This window comes from Camarhynchus parvulus, chromosome 7 (assembly GCF_901933205.1).
Source record: "Camarhynchus parvulus chromosome 7, STF_HiC, whole genome shotgun sequence".
Lineage (NCBI taxonomy): Eukaryota > Metazoa > Chordata > Aves > Passeriformes > Thraupidae > Camarhynchus > Camarhynchus parvulus.
In genome coordinates, this window is record NC_044577.1 from 14,277,037 (window position 1) to 14,294,839 (window position 17,803).

General features: G+C 36.7%; 2 protein-coding genes across 2 annotated transcripts in view; one reads left to right on the top strand and one right to left on the bottom strand.

Moving 5' to 3' along the window:
* The window catches only part of CERKL (ceramide kinase like), a 50,878-nt gene extending 46,326 nt beyond the window's left edge, over positions 1-4,552 (top strand). Inside the window, 3 exon segments of the mRNA XM_030952141.1 lie at positions 1,538-1,634; positions 2,831-2,997; positions 3,809-4,552. Coding sequence (XP_030808001.1) covers positions 1,538-1,634; positions 2,831-2,997; positions 3,809-3,890 — 346 coding nt within the window. The 3' untranslated portion in view covers positions 3,891-4,552.
* A 677-nt stretch (positions 4,553-5,229) lies between these two features.
* Positions 5,230-17,803, bottom strand: part of ITGA4 (integrin subunit alpha 4) — a 35,051-nt gene continuing 22,477 nt past the window's right edge. The window contains exons 17-28 of the mRNA XM_030952140.1: positions 16,635-16,711; positions 14,268-14,418; positions 13,460-13,558; positions 12,949-13,028; positions 12,531-12,617; positions 11,801-11,891; positions 11,033-11,140; positions 10,706-10,825; positions 9,212-9,331; positions 8,597-8,695; positions 8,271-8,390; positions 5,230-7,557 (exon numbers count right to left, since the gene is read on the bottom strand). Of these exons, the coding sequence (XP_030808000.1) occupies positions 7,465-7,557; positions 8,271-8,390; positions 8,597-8,695; positions 9,212-9,331; positions 10,706-10,825; positions 11,033-11,140; positions 11,801-11,891; positions 12,531-12,617; positions 12,949-13,028; positions 13,460-13,558; positions 14,268-14,418; positions 16,635-16,711 (1,245 nt within the window). The 3' untranslated portion in view covers positions 5,230-7,464. The remainder of the gene's footprint in view (positions 7,558-8,270; positions 8,391-8,596; positions 8,696-9,211; positions 9,332-10,705; positions 10,826-11,032; positions 11,141-11,800; positions 11,892-12,530; positions 12,618-12,948; positions 13,029-13,459; positions 13,559-14,267; positions 14,419-16,634; positions 16,712-17,803) is intronic.

Sequence of the window (17,803 nt, forward strand, 5' to 3'; positions counted from 1 at the left end):
GACCCACTATGGAAGGAACACATGTAGGTTTCTTCTGTCCTTTTTTCCCCAAGAGGTTTCTGCCATGTGAAGACTTTTGAAGTGGGGTGCAAGCTTTGGCTGCTGCCTGTGGCACCAGTTACACTGGTCTAAATTTGCAGAAATGTGTCCAGATACATTTAACTGTCTGTGCTGTGTGAGCCCTGTGGGATGTCTTTTTCACAGCATAGGTGTTGTGCTTCACTGCAGATGGGGCTTTTCAGAGAATTAATGAGAATTCTTAGTCATTTCTAAAGATGAAAGACCCTAGTGCTGAATGCCCAGTAGTCTGCTGTGCCCTTTTATTGAAACAAATATGATAAGGAGGCAACTTTTTAAATGTCATCATCACTCTTTCCTGAATCAGCAACGTACTGCTGTGCCAGGTGACTTGCTTAATGTTTATGTAAGAATTACGCTCCCAGATAGTGCTGTTACCGTAGTCTGAGAACATTCCTGATGCAGCTGTTCAGTAGCTATCTGAAATATCCCTTTCAGGGCTGGTAGGCTGGAAGTCATTTTTTTAAACACTCTTAAGATATTTTCCTAACATAGATGCTGAATGAATAAATAAATAAATATATGTGCAGAAGATAGGAAATACACCACCTCTCTCCAGAAGGCAGTCTCAGCAGGGGTTGCCATGTTCATCAGGTACTCCTGTTGAACACTGATCTGTCTCTATAACTCAAATGGGACTTAGGCATGGTTGCATGGATATTCCAGTTAGTTTCTGTGCCTAGGTACATTCCATTAACGAATGGGGGAACTGATACTGGCTCACAGTTCTCAAAGATGCTAAAATACCCATGGAGACTGGATAGTGAGAGCCACTGAGCATCTGCACTGTGGGGGCTCTTCTTGTTTAATCTCTAGTACAGGACTGTTTTAGCTTTTACAAAACTCTTAGTCCTTAACTTTTATTTTGTTTTGTGAAATGTATAAATAGAACTGTACCAAGAACTGCTATGAGAGTGTGAGTTGGAGATGGCAGCCTCTGTTAGGGCAGCGTGGGTGTTGGTGGAGGGGGTGGGGGAACCCATCTGCACTGGGTCTGTGCTGGGGGGGCTTCCATGCACCATGGCACTGTTTTCTGGGCACAGCTCTGCCTCACAGCACTTATGGTAACTGTTACTTGGTGCTGCAGAGAAAAGTAAAAAGAGAAGTTTGTGATCCCTAATGTTTAAAAACCATCTGTTAAGTAGAAAAGCAAGCTTTTCTTAGATTATTTGTATTGTATTTAAGAAATTATGACTATTGGTAAAGAACTGCAAGTTATTATTACAATGTATGTTATAAATGCTGAATAAATGCTGATGCTGAATAACTTCAGTGCATAATTTATACTGATCTGTGGGGTGGGGGTCAGCAAAAAGATTTGAAAAACCATTGAGACTATCCTATTAATTTACTCTTGTAGGCTTTTAAAAAATTTTCTTTCTAATCTAGGCTATTGAAGAGCCTGCTATACTTCCAAATTAATGATGAAATATAATTATCTTTTTGGTCTGCTTTTCAGGTTGAACAATGGAAGCATGGCCCTTATTGTTGTACAAAATACTTCTCGAACAGAGTTTATAAAGCATCTGAAAAGATACACCACTGCAAAAAATCAGGTACTGTTAATTTTTTTCTGGTGATTATAAAAAGAACAGTTAATCGTGAAAGTAGACAAGCTGCAAGAGTTAATGTTAGCATCCTCATAAGGAGACTTAGCTTCCTGTCAGAATACATTAGCCCCTTTTTAGCTGATTTTTTTTTCCTTTTTTTAAATCACTAGACTAATACAGATTAGCCTATTTCAGTCCATCTGTTGTGGTTTAAATTGTGTTTGTGTTGTACCATAGTTTTATGGGTGTAAAGCCCTTCCACCACAATAAGGAAGTGCATGCTGTGTCTGAATTTTGTGTAGTGCAGAGATGAAAAATGCAGAACTGTGGGGGCATCACCAACTCTGTCAGAAATTGGTACAGTTGGTAATTTCAGCAGGTCATGGCGTGGTCTGCTGGTAGCAGTGGGTTGTGAGCATTGATTTTTAGCAGGTATGCATCCCATCTAGTTATATTTGCAGAACTGTATTTCAAAATTGTAGTCCTAATTCTGTCTTGGAAGAGAAAAATGAAGCATTCAAACACAGATCTTATTGCTGTCTAAAGCCCCACTGCGTGGCCCAAGCACACTGGTACTCATTCAGGTGTTCTGGGATTATGTGAAATCACTGTAACAGGAAGGTTTGGGTTTGAATTCATCTACAGCCAGGGAGTTTGGGGGAGAGATGGGTGACAATTCCAGGTGACAGCACTAATGGCTGAATTGAAGTAGCTTAAGCTTTCCAGGTATGCTTTTGGAGGAAGGCCTTGCTTTTCTCTCTGCCTTTGTAGTTACAAATCAGACAAGGAGATGTGGGCCCTCCTTTAAGCTTCAGACAACCATTTACTAGAATTCTAACTAGCCTGGTTTAGGACAAGATGACTGGTAATGATGAACAGAGCACAGGAAACAATCTGCTTGGACTTTCACATATCCTGAAAGTATTTGGTATGTGCAAAATATACCCCCTTACCTGCAGGTAGATTGAGTCCAATACAGGAATACAAATGGAACACTATTTTTTTTTTCTGAGGCACTATTAAGGATAAAAACATCACATTAATCTATAAACACTAGCTGGAAAATATAATGGCTCATGTGGTCAAAGCTTTAGTTAAATTTTCCTACTTAGATCAAAAAATGTGCCAGCTTTTTGATTTCAAGTAACCTATTTTGTTTTAAGCTATCTTTCATTTTCATTTGCTGTCTGTGTTTGGTTTAGTTCAATTTTCCCTTTGTTGAGACCTACACAGTTCAAGAAGTAAAAGTACAACCAAGGCTTAAAAGTGGCCCTGATGCCAAGGAAAATGTGTGTCTGAATGCAGAAGGAAACTACCCTTGGAATATAGATGGAGACTTAATGAAGGAAGCGTCAGAGGTTCATGTCCGGTAAGGTTCAGTGTCTCATTTAGGGCCCACATCCCCATAACAGATTAGTGCTGCAATCCCAGATGTGTCATATCTCTACAGAGCACAGATGGTCCCACAGTCAGGTGTTCTAAATGCTCCTACATAGAACTGCTTGCACTGCAGGGTCTGGCCCTTCCACCATCATTTGGGCCTCTGCCTTGGCTGCCTTATGTTCATCTTTGGAAAGGTTTGTTATAACTCACATGGCTTTTCCTTCCTGGTGCTTCATCAGCTTCCACTCCAGTTCTCTTCTTTCTTGTTACTTTACTACTTCTTGTTTCTTCTTTCCTGCTACTTTACCCTTCCATTTCATGGAGAAGAGAGGTATATAATGTGTTTCCATGAGGAGCTCCTTTTGGGACAAGGATTCCTACTTGGAAAGCAGCATGTGTAAGGTTAAGAAAAACATGTAGTTCTTCAATTGTGGAAATCTTAATGTTGCTTGAGAATAGTCTCCATATTCAGCATCTAAGAATGAGACTACAAATACATAGCAAATGGGAGGATTATCAGTGGAATTAAGTGGGCAGCAGCTCATTTTTCTGCAATGCACACAGGATTAGTTGAAGGCACACATCTCAGAGTAAGTCTGGTCTGTAAAATAAAAGGCAGATCATGTTGTAGGGTATATAATATATTCTTCTAAAGATGAACCTATTGGAATTGTCAAAATATTTTATTTCCATAGAAAAGCTCGTACATATTTATTCTCCTTGCCAACCTCAAGAAGCAGCACACCCATTGCAAGAGTTGATGACACTTGATAAAGTTTGACTTCCTTGCTTCCCAGGGTGCATCCTCAACTTATTGATCTCTATGGAGTGAACACTGATGACCTGGAGAGTTCCCAAGTGACGTGCAACTGCATATAGAAGGAAATTCTGTAATAAAGAATCCTGTTCTCACCCCTATGCACAGCTCTCCAAGGTCTGGACTTGTTCTGATGTCATTTGTAGCAGAAGCTTAATTGGTAAGGGTTAGGGTTTGTTCTAACTCTAGGTTTAAATTGTTATTAAATTAGATATTTTTAGCAGGTTCTGTTTAACTGTATTGAAGGTGTTAGGCTTTAAAAAGAAAAAGTGAAAATTTATTGTATTGGTCTCTTACAAATTTGGGGTTTGAGAAGCATCCATCAGAATAGATGAACCTTTTTTTTCATTAGTCTAGATTTTTTTAGACTGAGATACTTCTAAGTCTGCTGCTGCTGTCTGTGTTGTCAGGTAACTCAGTTCAGCACAGGGAAGAACCATACCTCTACTCACCAGCTCTAACTGAAGAATAGTGGCAAAATAAAAATATATGCGTTTATTTTTTTAATCAACTGCTTCTATTTCTAATTATGATTTTTTAATGTTGCCTTAATATATTTTCTCTCAAAATGTTTCTAATCAAATAATAGAAAAGAATACGTCGATGTCCTGTATGGTTTTTCTTTGTTAAAATCTATTTTAGAAACTGCTCTTTGTATAAAATTAGTATTTTCTCTGTTTAGAATTGAAATGTTATTCAGCATAGTTTTTGTTGTTGCTGAGACTGAATTTGTGATAAATAACTTAATAATTGATTTAAATTTTTATACTTTCCTTGTAGGGTATAAACATAATTTTTGAGGGTCTGTGGTTTTGGTAATTACTTAATATTGAAGGCAATTATTTCAGAGGACAGCAAATTAAGACTATATTTTTTCTGGGAACTGGCTTCCTTTGAGATGAAAAGTAGCAGACCATGTTTTGCCACTTGCAAGACCATGGATAACGAATGTTTTCCTGGTCACTCCTCTGGGAGCTGCTCAGAAGGCAATGCACAAATGAAAGCTGCACTGGGTCAGGGCAGTGCACAAACAAAACCTGCATTGGGTCAGGACAAGAGTGAGCTGCTTTTGGTGCTTTCTTCAGGAAGCAGTTGGGTGTAATGTGGAATCCAGCCTTTGTATGAAGTTGCTAAATCAAGGGCTTATGCCTTTGCAAGAGATATATAGCTACTCTGATTTTAAATAGTTGTAAAAATTCTTATCTATGATAAATACACAGGACTGAGCACTGCAGATGAGGATTTGGCTCCTAAACCCAAGCTGTTGCCTGTTGTCCAAGTCACAGGTAGCAGGCTCCACTTAAAATTCATACTCTATCCCATCAAGTATTTTTAACATGCTAAGGCAATTCAAACTAAGCTTCTTTAAGTTGTTTAAAAAGGCATTCCAGCAACACTTAGTAGATTTAACTTATTTATTAAATGAAATTTAACAAAATAATTGAATTTGCAAAACCAACAGCATTCATCTATTTAACTTGTTTGGGGTTTTTTTTAATAAAATGCAGTTGAGTAATACTTTATAATCTTGCCACCATCAGGACATTGTACATTCATTTTTTGTCAACCTGGTTTATAAAAGCTTCATAACTTTGCTTCATATCCTAAGAAAAGGCAGCCAACATATACATGTTAACAATGAAACCTGAATAGAAAGTGTACAATTTCCAAGGCATCATTATCACACGTACTGACTTATGTAAACTATTTCAAAGATAAATAAAATGCTTTTGTTTCACTTCCTTGCATTGTTTGTACTCAAAAGAACATGAATGCTTCTTCCAGTATTTGAGGTATATTTTTCACAGTATGCTGTAATGTCAAGCTAATTTCTGTTCAAAGTTTTTTTTGGTTAAAGTGCAAAAAATCACTAAAGCCATTTGGAAGGTAAGCATTTTTTGGTACAGTTTTCACACAGATTTGCCAGAAAGTACTTAATTCTTGACAAACTTTATTTTGACTTTTTAAAAAAAATAATATGCACATTCATTTGTCCTTGCACTGTAGATATTAGAGGAAAACATACTTTGGAGTGATCCACATCTTTGGCATCAAATGAAGTGAAAGGAAGATACAAAATGGTCCCAAATACCTTTGGAATCTATGGGCAACATGGCTTTTATGGCACCAAGCACTCTCGTAGCAGAAGTGCTTGCTGAAGGCACTTGCAGTGGGTTTGTGTTTCAGGCTAGTTCCCACAGGATGGATGGTGCAGCTGTGAAGCATTTGTACAGGTGACATTCCATTCTCAGTGCAGTTCACAATGACATCCAAGGCCCAGCCTCACTCTGTCCTTCTGCTGCAATAAATTCTGTCGCTGAAGAAGCTGAATGTTCTCCAGCTGTTCTGGGGAGCAAAGGAAGGTTTGTTTCCCTTGTGGCTTGTGCTGTTTCACCAAAGCTAGGTGGCAGTGCAAACTTAAGCTAGCTGAAGAAACTTCCTGGAGTACAGAGCAGTGGTTTGATCCATGCTTCTGGTGAGTCCTTTGCCTTTCTGCCGAGTGGCTGCTGAGGGTGCCTGTTTGGATGGTATTTATCTGACACCTTCCAAGAACCCAAGCTGCCTCTCCAAGTGACTTCCTTGTTAAGTACTTTCTAAAGTACTTCATCTAAAGATAAAATTTGGCCCATTATGGTTGGCAGTTGGTGTCTTTTGGGTATTTGTGTCTCTCTGTTTTGTCAGCTGAAGCTTGTCTCTTTTTCAGGTTCTGGAAGAATGCCAGCACTAAATCCTATAAAAAGTACTATAGAAAAATCTTCAAATAAATAAAAATAAATACTTGCTTTAAAAAAACCCACAGAGAAATAATTCATTGGAGAAGTCCAAAACCTTATGGCAGCACTGTCTGAGGAAAGGATGAAACAAGTAATTCTATCATGCTTGCAAGTACCATGTTATGGATGGCTACAAATTATATTCTCCAATACTTTAATCTTTCTACAGCTGCATCTCCAGGCTACCCCACACAATTCCCTGCTCTGAATTCACCTTTGGCCTTCCTGGTTCTGGCTTGCCTGGGTGTCTAAGTACCTTCAGTGATGTGGCTGTGCCTGTGAAGCCAAAGCTTACCAGGTTACCTGCAGAAGCCCAGAGCTTCTGAGAGCTGTTTTCTATGTCCGGGTGTCCTACTCACAGTCCTATGGGTTTGAGCTAATTTACCCTTGGTAAAATGCCAGACAAAGATGAGAGAGGATTTCTGCTTCAATGCCTGATCAAAATATTATTGAAACTTTAAAAATGATATAATAACTCATGCTAATGTGTTTGAGATCTTACTTTCCAGGATTGGCCAAAATTATTACTTTCTACAAATACTTCCTTTTGGTAAGTAATTCTTGTCTTTATCCTTAGTGTTCCTCTGTCTGTTTGAAACCGGATATATGTGTGTATATATATATACATACATATATATATGGCACTTCAAATATTACTGGGAGACTTCAGAACAAACTGGTTTACCATTTTCATATTAGAACAGTACTGTAAGGTGTATCCTCCATACAGTTCAAGGAAATAAAACATGTATTGTAAGAGCAAGTAAGTTCAAGACTTAGGTTTCTTGTTGCTGATGTTTCTCCTGTGAATTAATCTGAATTTTAATTTCTTCATTTTAAAATCAAATGTTTATTTGCCATCTTAGTCATTTTTGTTCCCACTTTTAAAACTCCAGCTGTCTCTTCTGTTCACGTCTTGAGGGATCTGTTTGTATTTCCTTTTGAAGAAGCCAATCTGAAATAAATAATTTGGAATCTGTTGTCAGCAAATCTTTGTCATCAAATCTAAACCACAAAAGATTATTTAAAGTAAAAATGCCTTTGTATGGCATTTATGAAGTATGGTATTTGCAAGTGCTTTGTCATACCAAGTAATCAAGTGTTACTCATCAATCAAAAAAGTAGGTTTGCTTTTCCTTCTTTTAATTTTTGGGAGGCTAATGCTCTCCTGTATGGAGTAAAGACTTGGGCTTGTGAACTTTAACAGTTCATGGAATCCAGTATTTTTAAAAATATGGCAATAAAATGTTAAATTTGTTTCATTTCTACATGTCCACATAAAAATGATGGATGGAGAAAGTCTCCATGTAGGTAAAAAAGTTAACAATCTCGTAATCACTTGTCAGAGGATTTGCATCCTTATTAGTTTTGTCTTTTACTTAGGCACAGAATTTTTTTAGTATTTATGTTGCAGTTTGAGATACCATATAAAACATTGTAAAGGGATTTGTGGTGTTGAGCAACAGAAAATGTAGAACATGCAGAAGATGAAATGAAATGAAAAAATGGAGAAATACTTTTGAAGAACCCCAGGTTACAGGAGGAATTATCTTTCTTAAGATAAGGACATATCATAATAAAATGTTATTATTCCTTAACCCAGATCCAAAAGTTCATTACCAGTATGAATTCCTGACTTGAAGCAACTAAGGAATACTAAAAACTTACCTTCCACAATATAAATGAAAGAACCAATAACAAGGTAACACCAACTATTAAGCCGAGGGAAATAATTAGCACAGTAACATGGTATTTTGGCTTTTGGTGGTGCACTCCTTCCAAATAGACCTGAAAAACAGAAAATAAGCTTAGTGCCAACTGCTGGGGGTTTTTCCCTAATAGATACTAAAAACACTAGGAAAATTAATTAATTTTAGAAGTAATTAACACTATTCATTGCTGGTGTATAGGTATGTATAGAATTCTACAATATTAATTGCTATTAGTTTTTCTACTTTAACATGTTCATCACAAATTCATAAGAGAATTCTTACATATGCAACTTGCTTGTCCTTATGTAGTTCAATAACTTTTGCACTTTTTTCTGGCCAGGCCGTTGCTCTTACTTCAAACTTCAATACTGATGCATCATCCTGATTAAAAAAAAAAATCTATATTTTAAAAAATAACTTTAACACACTGATTCCTGCCCAGCAAAAAATGATAGCACAGCTGCTGACATAACCAGAACCTCACACAAACACACAATGGTGCCTTTTTCTGAGCACAAAACAAATTAGTACCAGAAGCTGGAATGAAGCCAGGTTGGATTTTACTTAACTCCACATCCATGCTGCTTTTCTTAGAAAAATACAATTATGAGTTGAAATTAAATCCCCATCCTACATAACCCACCCAGAATAGGCAAAGCAATACATACCATAAATATAAAGTGACAAACTAAAATACATATTTTTGTTTTCCATACATCACCTTGAGCCTTAGCATTGGCAACATAAAATAGGTTAAAACCTAGAAGATTTAGATTTAATCGTGTTTGAATCATGTTTCACTGATAGAAAACAAATACTAATACTTGAATTTATATGCAGGGAATACTGCAAATATGCCTTGAAATATTCCCCTCAAGTATGAAAAATTCATGTTACCATTTGTAAAAGTAAAGGAGTAGCCTCCAGATGCAAGTGAACAGTTGCTTCTTTTCCACTTTCCATGTTTCCCAGCTTGCAATGTATTTGTAAGCAAAGGCTGTCATTTTTCATGCAGTACTGTACAAGGGAGGAAAAGATTAAAACTTAACTTTATCAACAATATAATCATAGCATTAAAGACAATAGGAACTGAATAAAACAAAAGGATTCATGTTTATTCTTGAAAACTCAGGGTGTAACTTGAAGCTGGCATCCATCACTGTCATTCCAGAGTAACAAGAGACCAACCTAATTGTTACACAAAACACATCATTTTTATTAAAAATTCAGTTATTTTAAGACTGAAAAAGAACAAGTGTCATAGTCTGTTTATATATTTAGCGTTTTTTACACTGTTATTTCAAATTAGCTTTTATCAATAATGATGAATGACAATAACTCTTTGCTATCCAATGCAGTGTAATTGGTTGATCCTTACACTGATTTGTACACTGACAACTAGCACCACTTCACACAGCTTTGGAGAAGACAAAAACACAAGGCTCTACATGAGTATGTTTATTATATCTTTAACATTATTCTTTATCCAAGACTACCATGCTGAATACTGATTGGATGTTCTAGTGCAGGCTGCATCTCAATCATTGGCTGATATTTCCTGTAATGTGCTTACTTAAAAGCCCCAAATTAACAGTTTTTAAAAATAGATAGGGGTTTTTTTTGTTTGTTTTTGTTATTTTTTAAGATGACAGATTAAATAATGTTGTACGTTATCAAAAACAAAGTGGAGGAAACAGATTTCTATGAGGACAAAGCCTCAGCAATGCAATGCTAAAATAGCAGTTGTGGTTTGGACTGTGGAGTGGAGTGCCTGATCTCCAGCAGGGTCTGGGAGCAGGAACAGAGGGATGAGCTGGAACAGACCACACATGTATGGCACTCTCCCAGCCTCCCAAACATTTTTAATTGCTTCCCAGCCAAATATGATTTCCACATATTTTGTAATTCTTGACTTCCATTAACTTGTATAGTCTTCCTTGGAATTCATGATTTTTAACATTTGGGTTTTTTTTAACCTAGCTCCTGTTAGTTATGTTTGCTGGCACTGTTTTGGTGAGGAAAAGACAAAGAATATTTGAGCTGCATACTTCACATAATTAAAATAAAGCCTGTTTTTCCCTGACGCATCATTTTCTGTTTGTTACTGAATTGCCTCTGCCATTCTGCTTGCCCACTCATTCAGTTCCATATCCCTCTGGCAGTTTTTTGTAGGTGTCTGTCATCCACCCTGACTTCAGCAATGTGTCATTAATCAACTTCCTCAGCTCAGTTCTCACCCCTTTCACTGAAGTCACTTATGACTACCCTGAACTTACCACAGGTCCCACCACACATCCTTGGAAGATGGCTCTGTGACTTCATTATATAAAATACACTCTTAGGGCTTATTCATACAGTCATTTTCCACTGATGGCAAAAGACAGAGCTTACCATGTGCCTCTTAGTAGGCTTTGAAAAGAAAGTGATGACATCCTTTAATATGTTTTCATTTTTTTCTGTTGCAGTACAGTCTCTGGGATATTTATTATAGGAGCAGTGTCCAGCTGTTGTCTGAAAATAAATATAACATCATTATTAAAAATGTAAATTTTATTTCCAGAATTCTGAAACATGTGTGGCTGAAGATGACCCTGTTCTAGTTCACTCTGCTTTACCATGGCTAGCAAATCACAGACTGAGGACCTACCTGACTTTGTTCTGCTTCTCTTTTTCATGGAATTCATACAGCTACTAATACATTAGGTAGCCTTTGCTTACCTTGATATCCAATGGGTTGAATAATTTGATGTCCCTGGGTGGAAAAGCATTTGGTATCATTATTTCCAAGCTGGTATTTGGAGACATGCTTGGTCCTGCACTGATAACCTTGTGGGGAAGAGGTGAGGAGTTCAACAGTTAAAACTTCAAGGTAGCTATTCAGGGAACAAAACTGCACATACATATAAATACATAAAACTGCATAGAATGGGGTAGCAGCTGCTCTGTGTGCTGTCAGGAAAGTGGATTGTGCAAGGAGTGTTAACATCTTGTTCATTCATTCTGTGGGCTTACTGAGCCCTTCCCTCCTCCAGAGCTGATGAGTAAGTAGTGCTAATTCTCTGATGAGTACCTGAGGTCATGCAGACTGCCTGCCAGGAGAGTATGCAAAAGGAACTAGGAGAGATTTGAGTCCAAACTCCTGCTTTTAATCCACTGAGGACAAATTTCATGCTATAGGTACTCTTACAAGAAGCTCCTAATTCCTTTTTCTTACCATAATTCCTTTTGAAGTGTTTCGAAAAGGAATAAGTGGCAAGTCAGAACTGCTCTACCATTTTCAATCCTGCTTGTATTAGGAAATTTTTCTCTGATCATTTCGTGGAAGATTTGCCAGGCCAAAAAAAGTTTTCTAAGAGGGATTAACAGCAACTTCCCATCACTAATGCACAAAAATTACTCATAGTGCCCTTGTACTCTTAAAGGTTTCTTTACTGACTGTCTAGACTATCATTAGATGCACTTAACATTAACATTCAAAACTCTTACATGGAAAGTGAAGTTGATATTTTCCTTCATACATGTCACTGCTGAATCTTTCTCTTCTGCTCCATAAACAAATGAGGTTGGTGACACAAACCTACAATGGTTTAGAAATTGTTAATAAACAGAATTCCTACATATCATTAGCATAACTTTCTGCTTCATGCTACCTCCAGTATGACTGGTTGTAAGAAAACACCCAAGTTTGCTTTTAAGTAAATCTAGGAACATAGAGTAGAAATCATCTGCCTTTGGAATAGAAACCCTCTACATTTGTACTCTTTCCTCTGAAAAAGGCAGATGAATCATAAGAAATCATAAATCTTCACCAAAGCTACACTCCATGAATGCCCCACAACAAACCCAGAGCATGGTTCATGTTAAGCAAGGTATCTGAGGATCAGCTATGCTCTGATTAAACACATCTTTCTGGAAACAAAATTCCACTTTTTAAAACATGTTAGTCTGTTCAGAGACAAGTTTGGAGCACCACAGATACCAATGGTCTCACCTCACAGCAGTGGAAAAAAATATATATAACTCTTAGCAGTGTCTAAGTCAGAGCCCAGGACAGCTGTGCCAGGGCTGGGGCACAGGATTTTTTTAGCTATGTCACACTTCTGCTTAAAAACTCTGTGAATTTAGAACAGTAACAAGACAACAGTTCTGTGATGTGCAGGTAATACCAATAGGGGACTCACCCATGATGTGCAGGTAATACCAATAGGGGACTCACCCATGAGTATTTAACTCGACCTCATATTTTAGAGGTATAGGTAAAGTCAGTGTGTTATCCAGCAACATGTTCCCATCTTCATTTTTACTACAAAAATGCAAAGAGAGAAAAATCTGTATTGAAGGCACTGTCATAAGCTCTACACAATTTCTGTAAAAAATACTAAGCAGACCTTTCAGCTTAAAATTAAAATAAAAAATATTTAATTGGCAACAACATGTCAGGCATTAATGCCCCCCACATTTTTTACAGGCAGAAACTTACTAATTATTTAAATATCTATCACCTATTTTTTGGTAGTTTCTCTATTTGATTTGCAGCCACTTTTCTTCCTTGCAATCCTGCTTTGCTAAGCCTTTCCAGTTATCTGTTTTCCAAAGCTAGTCTTTTTCATTGAGCAATTTTTATTAGACTTTACCAGGTAGCATTAATGATGATGTTGAGGTCCTCATCTGCTCTGGTTAATGAGCTTGCATCCAAGAGGAAACTAAAATCCAGCTGTAGAACAAATAAAATTTGCCTTATATTAAATGATAGTATCTTGACATAGTTTCAATGCAAGTATTTTATTAAGCTCATTTAGAACTCCCTGCCCTAAAAAAATTCAGAACTAAGGAAATAATTTTTGTGTCTTCTAGTCCCTTTCTATTGACCTAACACATATGTCCATGGCATTAGTCAGCCCACTTGTCTAGAAGCCAAGCACAATCAGTCAATGCACAATAGAAACACTATTGGCCCTTAATGAATTATTCCAGGGAGTGTTTAAGCAATTAATTTAAAAGTAGCAGGAGAGATACAGATACCAACATGATAAGAGATGGTAGTTGGGAATGAAGAAGAGATCCAGAGATTTTTTTTCCCCCCATGAAAATCCTCATAACATATTTAGGGTGTTTCTAAAGCTAGGAACTCCATTTACAGCTTACCTTTGAGTTGTGATCCACATATAAATAGCCAACACTGCACTCAAGTGTCACTGCATTAATTTCTTTATCTAATACTGCACAATGTATCTGTTTTTCTTCCTAAAATAGAGGACAAGTTACTAATGATTAAAATAAAAAAGGTGGGGTTTTTTTCAGACACTTCAAATTACATGAACACACTAAAATTGGGTGCTTTATATTTTCCTGAACCAGGTGTTTGTTAATTCATTGATGCCAATATCCAGGACACCCATGACCACTCTAACATAACAGATTATATTGATTATTGTATCAGTTACTTCATCTGCTTTTTGCTTTTACTGAAGCTAAGGCACATGCACCAGACCCAGACCCACCCACATTAAAAGCCAACTCACAAAGATGGATCTGGGGGATTCTACATGGCAAACAGTTATTTTTAAAGGCAGAAAGAGAGCACAATTAGATTTATGACTTTTTATATGCTTGTGTACTTGGGAAATATTCTATGAGATCTTTGTGATCACTGAAAACATGACCATCAGCCAAAAAACAGCTGTAACATCCTGAAAATATTTTAAAACTTTTTTTATTATTTATTTTAGTTGTTACTGGCATTATGTAAATCATCTGTATTGATTAAATTGCACTGATTTAGGTAGCTAGAAGTCTAAGAATCTAAAAATTGATGTTTTGGCAGCTTTTGATGAAGGGTCATAGGTACAGTATTTAAAGAAACTCAACAATTCATAAACATAATTTGAAAAACACCAGGCAGAAAAAGAAAAATATCAAAGGATTACTGTTTGAGATATTTTTTTTCCCTTACCAATTCTAAAACTCGAATGTAATAAAGACCTTTAGGGATCTGAACATGGAGGAGAGTTTCATATGCATCATCTCCAACATTAAGCAGAGAAATGTTCAACAATAAAGTCTTCACACTTCCAACACCAAGGTACGTTTTCTTTTCATGAGACCTATAAAAATAATTATAGTGTAAATGGAAAGTAATTTTAGAAACAGCCTGTAGGCAAAGCCACTCTTTTAGTAGTTTCAGTTGGTTCTGACAAAGCTCAGCTGGAGATGTAAGGGAAGGTTTTACTCAATTCTGTGACTAAGGTACAAGACCAGTTTTGTGATGGGTCACCCCTCAAAGGCTGGAGTGGTTAATGAGAGAGCAAGGGAATTGTCATCAGTCCAGTTGTGCTCCTGGCCTTTACAAGTCCTTTCCTTTACAGGCCAGAATAGCAATGTATCACTGCTACAGCATTTTCAGACATTATTTCAACATTCACTCTTTGCACTCAAATGTGGGACTGAGTTAATATGAAGAGGGGCAGAGTGAACATGCCTCTCTTATGATCTGTGTAATATTCTATATTCATGTTACAAGTGCAGACACCCTGTCGGGGGCTGAAAGTAAACTTCAGCTTGACATTAAAGTTTAATTAAGACTTGCAGAAAGGGTGCCTAGAAATAGACATTTATCAGATATTCTGGCTCGAAACCAAAGCATTAGTCACTGAACACCTTTGGGAAAGAAGCTGGCACTTACAAAAGCAACAGAAGGCAAAAGCACTGCATAAGCAGATAGGTTCCAAGACAAAAGCAAATTAAAGAAAAACACAATGTTAACATTTTGGTAGCTTGTCAAGTTTAGGTTAAATTGGAACGTTGTTTTAGCACTTATATACCCAGCACTCACTCCTCTTACCCACGTTAAAGCCAAGCTCATTAACAATATGCTGTCACAAAGATGCCTCCCAGCTTAACGCACAAGTACACAAAAGCACCAGGTGCACATCTGGGACTACAGCAAAGCTGAACCAGAGCTTTTCCCCAGTAATCATATTTCATTCTTCATTAAAAAATGCATGATGCAGACTAGAAACTTACAGAGCAGGCCAAAATCTAAGCAATCTAAACAAAACATGATAGTGTATACATGAAGACTTGCTACTCAGTAAATAAAGCATTACATTGCCATCCCTGTTTGATTTCATTCTTTTAAAGCCAAAGGTGTTTGCCCTGCTCTTCAAGGATAATGAATGCATTCTGTCAAGACAAAATAAATTATCACTTCACAGTTAACTAGTTTTTAATTGAGATTCTAGGGGCACAAGGTAATTTAAGGTGATACTTCACACTTTATCAAGATATTTAGACTATTTATTTACACTGCAAATCTGCTACTGGGCCTAATGTCAAGCAGATATGTTGTAATCTGTTTTTCTTTCTTAGAGCTTGGAAGTGCTTACAAAACTGCATTTCTAATGTCACGAATGCAAATTCTGCACAACCAATCTTTCTGAGAAGTTTGAGTGGTTAAATAAAATAACCATCCAGCCTAAGAAAATGAAAGGGCTTAAGACTCATGCTACAGGCCACAAGTTAAAGTGGGCAGAAAAATACTCATCTTACTCTGAAATCTATGAAAATGCCAAAGTTTGTGCTCAGGATCACACAGGTGGGATTAATCTGCATTAGGTGACTGTCAGCACCTTTTGATGCCATTTTAGGTTGTTCAACCTAGTATTTTGAGTAGAATCGACTTTAAAAGTGATGAATGACACAAGAAAATCCAAGTTACAGGTAAAATATCTAAATAGATGAGATTCACAACAGCTACAATTCCTCTTTTTGCTCACCTGTATTCCTTACTTTGAAATATAATAGTCAATAAAGAAAAAGGTTGTGATGATAAAATAAAACAATTAAGTGGCTCTTTTAGATAAGAATATTGTATCTTCAGTTTTATACTGCTGATTGAGACTTCATACCGTCCAAGTACACTATATCCAGAAAGAGCAGCAGAAATAACCAATAGCTTGTCAATTTTACAATTTTATTTATGATGTCTGCATATTGAGTATGCATTGTGCAATGTTATCTTAGCCCAGTTATATATGAAGTGTAGAACACAAATTATGTTTTTTTAAGATGATTTTTTAAGCTGTAAAATCTTCTAATTATGCACTAACAGCTCTTCAATCATATAGATTTCTGTTACATTTTTCTGGAAGATTTATGATTTACAAATAGTCTTCAATTAAGAAGCTTTACTTCTTGTTTTTTTCAAGGACTCCTGATAATTTGCAGATTACTGTAATTTATATACAAAATATTAAAGAATAATTTAAATAAAATCTTACTAAATCTTGTCAAAAAAAAATGAAAGCTACATTATACTTACTTTGGAAAAACAATTTTTCCAGAAACTCTCAAGTCAGCTGAACAATTTTCTTGGGAGCAAAATCTTGCAAAAATAAACTGTAAAAGCCAAATTAAAAAAAAAATAAAAAAAGGCACTTCATAGTCTTATGCTTCCAATAGTGAGTAACAGTATTTCCAGAGAAAGAAACCCATCACCTAGTAACTAAGCACCAGGAAATGTCTAATAGCTCTTACTGCTAACATACAATTCAATCAGGCTATGATTTTCCATTTTCCAAACACATTCTGTGCCTCCAGAGTAACAGTGAAGAGGCTTTCCAGACTCAGTCTGTCACAGTGAAACCTGTGGGTGTACGTTCAGACAATCTTTACAGCAGTACACAAGGAGGGCAGAATGTTTTAGAAGATCCAGAACTGATGTCTGTGCAGTATCTCCTGTAATACAGCACATTAATTTTTGCAAGTTTAATTACACAACCCTTACTTGTCCTACTGTTAGAAAGGATTGATGAGAGCAGAGACACCAGGAGTTGCAGGTGTCCATGCCTTGGTGATCAGTATGTTATAGAGCACATTTCTGTCACTGTATTCAACATCTCCCTCCTTCTTTCTTTCTTTATAACTCTGAGGTTTCCAAAACAAAATTTTGAATGGAAATGAGAAGTGAAAGCATGCCATTTAAAAGAAGCTCTTACATATCTTGGGAGTTCTGATGGCCAACTGTATCTCAGTTACAGAAATCACAGAGAAAGCTGAGTTGGAAGGGACCCATCAGGATCACCGAGTCCAGCTCCTGGCTCTGCACAGGACATCCCCAAGAGTCACAGCCTGTGCCTGAGAGCATTGTCCAAACACTTCTGGAACTCAGGCTTGGTGCCCTGACCACTTTTCTGGGGAGCTTACCTTTGTGAAAAGATAAAAATTCAGCACATTCTGACCTTCACTAAAGTCAAAGTCTCTTAATAAGTTGGGATTTTTTTGGAAAAAAGGTTAATTTCATAGTTACTAAAGGATAAAGAATATACTCTTTCTTTCCCATCACAGACTTGAAAACCTGCAGTACCTTTACAGAACTAATATTTCAGCAATATCTACACTTCAAGATTAATACCAACATGATATTGCATATTTAACACAGAAATAATTTTAAAGTACAATTTTGATATTGTGTAGTTGAATGGATATTTC